At 63.1% G+C, this 7,404-nt stretch overlaps 1 protein-coding gene across 1 annotated transcript in view; it reads right to left on the bottom strand.

Moving 5' to 3' along the window:
• Positions 1–2,888: 2,888 nt before the first annotated feature.
• Positions 2,889–7,404, bottom strand: part of EFNB1 (ephrin B1) — a 55,116-nt gene continuing 50,600 nt past the window's right edge. The window contains exon 5 of the mRNA XM_068696542.1: positions 2,889–6,890. Coding sequence (XP_068552643.1) covers positions 6,502–6,890 — 389 coding nt within the window. The 3' untranslated portion in view covers positions 2,889–6,501. The remainder of the gene's footprint in view (positions 6,891–7,404) is intronic.

The raw sequence follows: 7,404 nt of genomic DNA, 5'->3' as shown, positions 1-7,404 counted from the left end.
CAGGGTGTCCCAGCAGCATCCCTGCCTCCCCCTGGGTGCTGATGCTCCCCGAGCACGATGCCAGTCTCAGCCTGGAGCTGGGCACAGGGGTGGCTTTGCCCTCACCCACCCGGGGGGCTCAGCCCCCTGCCCGTGGTGGTGGCTCCGGGCACGCAGCCTTCACAAACAGCACCGGGCTCGCCGGGCTGGCAGCTGCATCGGCTTTGAGCAGGAGCTGGCCAAGGGCGAGTTAATAAACTCGGCAGAAAGCTCCTTTACGTTCAATAATTAAAATAACTGATCCAGTCCTGACGGACATCCAAAAGCATCGAGGGCTGTAATGAACTTTGCAGACCCGCAGGCTGAGGTCCCGCCGATCCCCCCAGCACCAGGCGGCCCCAGGGGGCTGAGCCCCACAGCTCGCTGCCCTCCTGTGCCCCAGCCAGGGCCGGGGATGCTCGGAGCAAAGCCCTTCCCGTGGCCAGGGCTGCGTGGAGGCTCCCCCAAACCCCTGCAATGGGGGCGATGCACCAGGGACCCCCCCGGGGGTGGCCTTGCTCTGTGCCGTGCCCCAGGACACACGGGGGACACACACCGGGGTCCAACGAGCTCCATCCCACCGGGTGCTTTTTGGGGGTGCCCCGTGCCTGTGCTGGGAGGGACCCGCGGTGCTGCCGCTCCCCGGCTCAGCGCTGGGCTCCGGGAACCTGTAAAAGTGCTTTCCTCCTCCTCTGGCAGGTCCGAGCAAGTTTGGCACTTAGAGATTTACCCTTCGGGCATCGGGGACCAGCGAAGCTGTTTGAAATTAAAAGCGTTATTTAATTCACCCTGGGATCAAAGCATGCAGAGGAGAGGGATTTTCAGCCCGGCAAACCACATACAAGCAGGGCTGTCACACCCAGAGGCCTGCTCCCCCCGCCCTGACCCCGATCCCAAGCAGCCCCTGCTCGCTCCTGCAGATGCCTTGGCACCGTCCCTGCGTCTCGGGCTGCTCCCCAAGCACCCCGGGACCAGCCTGCCTCGTTTGATCTCCTCGCCCCACCTCGCCTCCCACCCCCTGCTCGCTGGCCCAGAAGAAGTTCCTCCTCCACCCTCTCCCGGTGCCTTGGCCTCATTTCTCCCCCGAGACCCCAGGAACCCAGCCCCATACGCAGCACCACAGCCCCTTACCGGGCAGCCTTGAGGCAGGTGGGGGCTGCACCAGGCAGGGCTCTGAGTCCCCCCCACCCCTAGAGCCCATTGCGCATCCCATATCCTGCACCCCGTACCCTGCATCCCGCACCCACACACCCTGCTGGCCTCTGCTCACCAGCAGGTCCCCCTCCCCCAAAAAAGACCCCCAAAAGCCTGCTGCCCCCTTAAAACTTCCTAAAACATTTTAGGCATTCTCCCTGTTCTCACCAGTGACGAGGATTATTTGTAACCTCTCCCCCAGGGCTTTCCCCCGGGACTTTTCTTCCCGAGCACCCCCAGGCTCCCTGCGTGCTACCCCCGGAGCGAGCCCAAAGCCTGGTCCTGGCCCCAAGGGAGTCCACAGAGCCGAAACGCGGGCCCCAGGCTGAGCACCTGGGGTGGCCGGGCTCCCCGGGTGCTTCCCACCCACCTCCCACCCCCCTCGCTCCGAATTTATGGCCGCGCGGGGCCGTGCAGGGATGCCAAGTGCCACATTAAAGCGGGTTATAAAGAGCAAGAGCGATGACTGTGGTGCAGCCCATCTCGGAGCCGGTTAAAGCACCATCTGTTAAGGATTTATTGCCATCCCATTTCCTAAAACGACTTTTTAATAACTTAGTAAATGAAGGTACGCTGAGGAACGACTAAATAAATATCAGTCACCAGGAGGGATGGATGTTCCTGCCCCGAGCCATCCACTAAGTGGCTCTGGGTGCTCCCCAAACCCCGTCCCTATCCCCTGGGCTCAGCACGCACCCAACCACAGGTAAGGTGCCAAGGGGGGTGTAACGCTCCCCCCAGCACCCCAACAGCTCCCCCCATGCCGCGATGAGCTGCCCTGTCCCCGGCCTCCTTGGAGCCAGGCTGTGGCTTCAAAGGACAAGCCGGGGCAGCAAAAAAGCACACGGGAGACGGCCAGGGTTTCCATAGGAAAAAAACCTTTTATTTAACAATATATCAGGTTCCATCACGGCTCCATGGGGTTCAGATGCCACAGAGCTGGTTACCGATGGCGATGATATGCTACTGGGCGGGAGAGCTGGGGCGAAGGCGAAAGGAACCGAAAGGAGGAGGAGGAGGAACAATGACGAGAAGAAACAAAAGCCCCCAGCGCTGGGGGCGGCACGGCTGGCGGGGCCGGAGCCGGTGGACGCTGAGCGGCGAAGGATGCTGAGCCCCGACCCCGGGCTGCTGGCATCGCCCCACGCCACGCAGCCCCCCCTGGGGCAGGGGGTCCTCGGCACCTCCCCGCTACGGCCACCCCAAATCCCCACAGCCCCCCAGGGCTGCGCCAACCGAGCCCCCTCTTGCGTGGCGCCGGGCGAGGGATGCGCGCGTGGTGGCAGCGCTGAAATGTGGGAGCGGGCGCGGGGGTGCTGGTGTGCGGGGCGGCGGGGGCACGGCCCTGCTGGGGGCTCCCCGAGCAGTGGGGGCAGCCGCAGCCCCCCGGTACCCTGCCGATATAATGCGGATTTAATGCACGGGCGGCCGGGGGCAGCGGGGACCGAGGAGTGCGCCCTGGTGCCGGGGGTGCCGGTGGCACCGAGTTGGCCGCAGCGGGGTGGCCGCCTCGAGCCCCCGCCTGCCGGGGGGGCACCAAGCAGAGAGCGGGCTGCAGCTGGAAAATAGGGCAGGGGGAGAAGGGCCCCGCGACAGAGCAGCTCCACGGGGCTGGAAAAGCAGATTTGAGATGCTGCGTGGAGCTACGAGTCTTGAGGTTTTGGGTTTGCTTTGTGTTGTTTTGTTTTTGTTTTTTTTGTTTCTTTTTTTTTTCTGTTAAATGGAAAAAAGATCGATTTGCTGCTGCTTGCATTTACTTTGCATTAACAGGTCCGTGCCCAGCAGCTCTGCTTGGACCCAGCAAGGAGCTTTCCACGCACCAGGTCCAGCTCCCCCCCGAGCACCACGGGGTCCGGAGCTGCGCCCAGGGGCAGAGGGGCACCAGCCCCACACCACAGCGGGGGGAGTGGGACATCCTCTCTGCTTGGGGCCCGGCACATCCTGCATTATACCGAGGGTACAGACCCCAATCCTGCCCCAGCACGGGCAGCTCGGGTGCCAGAGCACTCCTGGACAGCAGCACCCTGCAGCCCTCCCCTCGCCGAGGGGGGTTTTGGGGCTGGGGGCTCCTGCGGCGACCCCAGGACCGGCCCCCGGGACCCCCGCACACCAGCACAGACCCCGCGGTGCAGCTCCTGGATTTGATCGCAGTATGACAATGTTTTACACCCGTTCTCGTGGTTAATTTTTTTTTTTTTTTTTTTTTTTAGTTCTCATTTGTTTTTTCTAAGAAAAAGCAACCAGAAAATAATTCGGAGTTTATACAAAACATCTTTACATTATTTCTCCCAAAAAAGACTAGTATTTACACAAACAGAACAAAACAAAACAACGAAAAAAAAAAAAAAAAAAGAACTTCAACGCTTCCAATGAAAAGAACAGAAGGGACACTCAGTTTCAGGACCCAGCAGACCGAGGTGCTCAGCAAAAATCAAGAGTTCCGATTTCACCCTTTCTGCACATATTTACAAGTGTTTTTTTTTTTTTCAGCTGCCCGCCTCAGAAGGAGCTGGGCTGCCCGGGGCCAGCGGCCACCCCGGAGCGCCAGCAGGGCCAGCCACGAGGACTCGCTGCTTGGCTTTTGGCACACTGCGTGGCCAGATCCTCAGCAAATCAACCCAAAACCTGCCGCCCCCCCCCCTCTGCCCCAGCCTCGCCAGGTGAAACTCCTGCACCGAACCCTCCCCAGCTCCTGCCCGCTGGGCTCTGCTCCCCTGGGGACCTCCAGGTCGGAATTTGGGGGGGATTTTTTTTTTAAGACACAATTTGATGGAGAGCAGACCCCGTCCCCTTTGGCAGCGCCGGCACAGCGCAGCACCTGCATAGACGCCCCGAGGGGAAGGCAAGGGGCTGGGGGGGGAGGAGGGGATCCAAAAGGTGCTGGGGGGGAGCGGGGAGAAGGGCTGGGCAGGGCAGCCCCCAGTCCCAGCTCCCCCCTGCCGCAGGCAGTGACCACGTCCCCCCGCAGGGATGCCCAGGCTGGGAGCTGGGGCAGCCCACGCTGCTCCATCCCGAACTCCCACCTTTCCAAAACTAAAAATAAAAATAACTAAAGCAACATGAACAAACGCTCTGCTCGGGCCCACGGGCGGCGCAGAGCCGAGCACGCTCCTGCCCCAGCTGCCCCGAGCGGGGGCAGACCCCGCGGGGGTGTCCCCTTGGGGACCCTCCGAGCTCCAGCCCTGTCCTCCTGCCACCCCCGGCCCTCTCCTCATCAAGGCACTTTTGCAGAGCAGCTCTCTCGCTCTTTGGGCACTTCCCAGCCCGGCACCGGGGGCCGTTGGTGCTGGACACGTGCCCAGGGCAAGGCGAGGAGAAGCCGGGCAGGGGGGGCGCACCGCGGCGGGCAGCAGCAGCCCCCTCCTGCTCCGCGCTTGCTCCCTGAGCAAAAGCAGCTACTTCTGAAAGGAAAAGAAAGCGAGGAAGGAGCACGCAGCCGCCAGCCCCGGGCTGGGACAGGCAGGGTGGCAGGGCTGTCACCTCCAACCTCACCGCGCATCAGCTACGGCAGCGTCAGGCCCTCCCGGGTAGAGGAAGCCGGGAGCGAGCCTGCCAAAAGAGCCCCAAGAGCTCCAACCCTCCCAGTTTTGGGCATGAGGCGAGCCAAACCATAGCAGAGCACGGCTGGGCTGGTGACCCCCTGCAGGAGCTGGTGGGGCTGGGTGAGCCCCTGCACCCGGAGCATCACCCAGGGGTGCGCCAGGCTCGGGTCGGGCCCAGAGGCAGGGCGCAGGGGGGCACCAGGGGGTCCTGGCACAAGGGGAGGGTGGAGGAGAGCCTCCAGCTCAGCTCCCAGCCTGGGGAATGCCTCCTGCGGGCTTCCAGGTCCCCGGGGAGCACCGAGTGCTGCAGCACCACAACAACCTCCCGTACAGCTGAGAAGTGGGGTGCTGATGGGGCTGGGGTGACAAGGAGGAGGAGGAGGAGAAGGAGAAAAAAGAGGAGAAGGAAGAGGAGAAGGGGAAGGAGGAGGAGGAGAAGGAGGAGAAGAAGGAAAAGGAGGAGGGTTGAGCAGTCCTGCCTGGGTGGATGGTGAAGGAGACCCAAGAGCACCGACTCCCAAATGTTGGCTTCCTCCTGGCACCGCCGCTCCAGCCCCGAGCCCAGCACCATCGTTTTCCAGTTTCCTTTCCAAGGAGAAGCACCGCAGGGCTGCACCCCGGGGCGACCAACTGCAGCACCGCCCCAGCGCCGGCCGCGGGACGGGACCGGTGACACGGGTGACACGGGACGTGCGGCCAGCCCTGCCCTCCCTCCTCCCCAGGCTGCCCCACGCTTCACTTCCAGCAGTCCCGGCCCGACGGGAAGCAGCAGCAGAGGCTTCCCCTGCTCCTCGTGGCACCCCGGGCAGGAGGACGCCCTGGGGAGGTCCGGGATCGCCGCGAGGCTGCAGCCTCCGCAGGGCAGGAGGAGCGCTTGGACTCTCGCGCGCTGAATGCTTGAGACATCATATATATTTTTTTTTTCTTTCTTTCTTTTTATAAAGAGACTAAAACAAGAGTCAACAGCTACGAACACAAAAGTTTAAAACGGCAGCGGCGGGCGACGGCGGGTCTGCCCCGCGGCCGGCGGGACGGCGTGCTGGAAGGAGGCGGCGGCGTGTGCCCGGAGGCGGCGGGCGGCGGGCCGGAGTCCCGCCCGGGATTCACAAAAATAAAAATGTTACAAAAAAAAAATTAAAATAATTATAATAATAATAATAGTAGTAGTAGTAAATCGGGTTTGCCAGCTTCCTCCCTGCACAGTTCTCTGCATCTTGGCACCTGGGCGAAGCATCCTCCTCCTCCTCCCCCCGGGGCCGCTCGCTCCCCGTCGGCCCCAGCTCCTCTCCGCGGCCCCGGCGTCCGTCCGGGCCCGAAGCGGCAGCCGCTGCAGCACCAGGTGCACGGGCACTTAACACAAGGACGTGGAGGTGACGAGGGGAAATCCCAAAAACGAAAAAGGGGAGGCAGAGTCTGCGGGGGCGCCGGCGGTGTCCGAGCGGGCGCGGAAAGGCAGGGTGCCCGCCACGGCGGGCGCTTGGCTCGCGCCCCCGCCGGCCGCAGTCCGGAGCAGGAGAGGAGGACGCTGGCGGCTCACCCTCGAAGTCCTGGGATTACAAAAGCTGAGAACTACAAAACTAAATACAAAGGGGGAGAGACGGCGCGCGAGCGAGCGGCGCGCTGCCGGGCGCCAGCCCCCTGCGCTCCCCGCGCCGTGCCGCGGGGCCGGGGGCGCTGCCTCCCCCCCGGTGCCGGACCCGGCGGCCGCTCGGCGCTCCCCTGCATGGCGGCGTGCCCAGGCTGCTCCTCACACCTTGTAGTAAATGTTGGCTGGGCTCTGCGGGGGCATCTCCTGGACGATGTAGACGGGGTGCCCGTAGTCCCCGCTCACCTTCTCGTAGTGCGGGCAGTAGTTGTTCTCTGTAGTCCGTAAGGGGATGATGATGTCGCTGGGCTCCGAGCCCGCGTTCCCGCTGCATTTGGGGCTGGCCAAGGTGCTGAGTGACAAGGCTGCGGCCCGCTGCTGCGTGTGCTTGCGGTGCCGCTTGCGGATCTTGATCAGGAGGACGACGAGGAAGATGATGATGAGGATGAAGATGACGCAGCCGGCACCGATCGCCGCGAAAACGGCGACCTTGGAGCTCAAGAACCCGTCGCTGGGACCTTGGGTTTCCTGCCCATTCTGGTTGACGGAGCCTGCAAGGCAAGGGGAGACGGGCGTCAGCGTGCATGGGTTGGCTACCCCACCTTCCCACCCTGCTCAGCCCCTCCTGTGCCTTCACCCCTGCCTCGACGGCCAGGCACAAGGTGACAGAGCCCTGGGGACCCATGGTGGAGGTGCCAGCCCGTTCCCTCCCTTCTGGATGAACCAAATCTGGGCTGAGACCAGCACACGCCCCGGGAGCCTCTGCGCTCCGCAGCTGACCTGAACGCGGTAATGAAAGTGGGGCCTGGTACCCGGAGCCCTGCAATATCCTATTACTGACCCCCACCTCCTCCTGACCCCGGCCCGGGCAGCTCCGGGCCCCCGAGGGGAGGCCACTTGGCTGGCTGCACCGCGGGAGAAGAAAAGAGCAACTTTTCCTGCCTTCATCTGATTTCACTTTTCTCTCAGCAGGGTCAGGAACTCAGGAAACCACCTTCAAAGGGCTTTCACACTGGCTCAGCTCAAAAACCCAAGGCCCTCAACTCCTCCAAGCCCCCTCAGATG

This window comes from Anas acuta, chromosome 13 (genome assembly GCF_963932015.1).
Source record: "Anas acuta chromosome 13, bAnaAcu1.1, whole genome shotgun sequence".
Lineage (NCBI taxonomy): Eukaryota > Metazoa > Chordata > Aves > Anseriformes > Anatidae > Anas > Anas acuta.
Note: the sequence above shows the minus strand (reverse complement) of the source record. Positions and strands in the feature narration are given on the sequence as shown.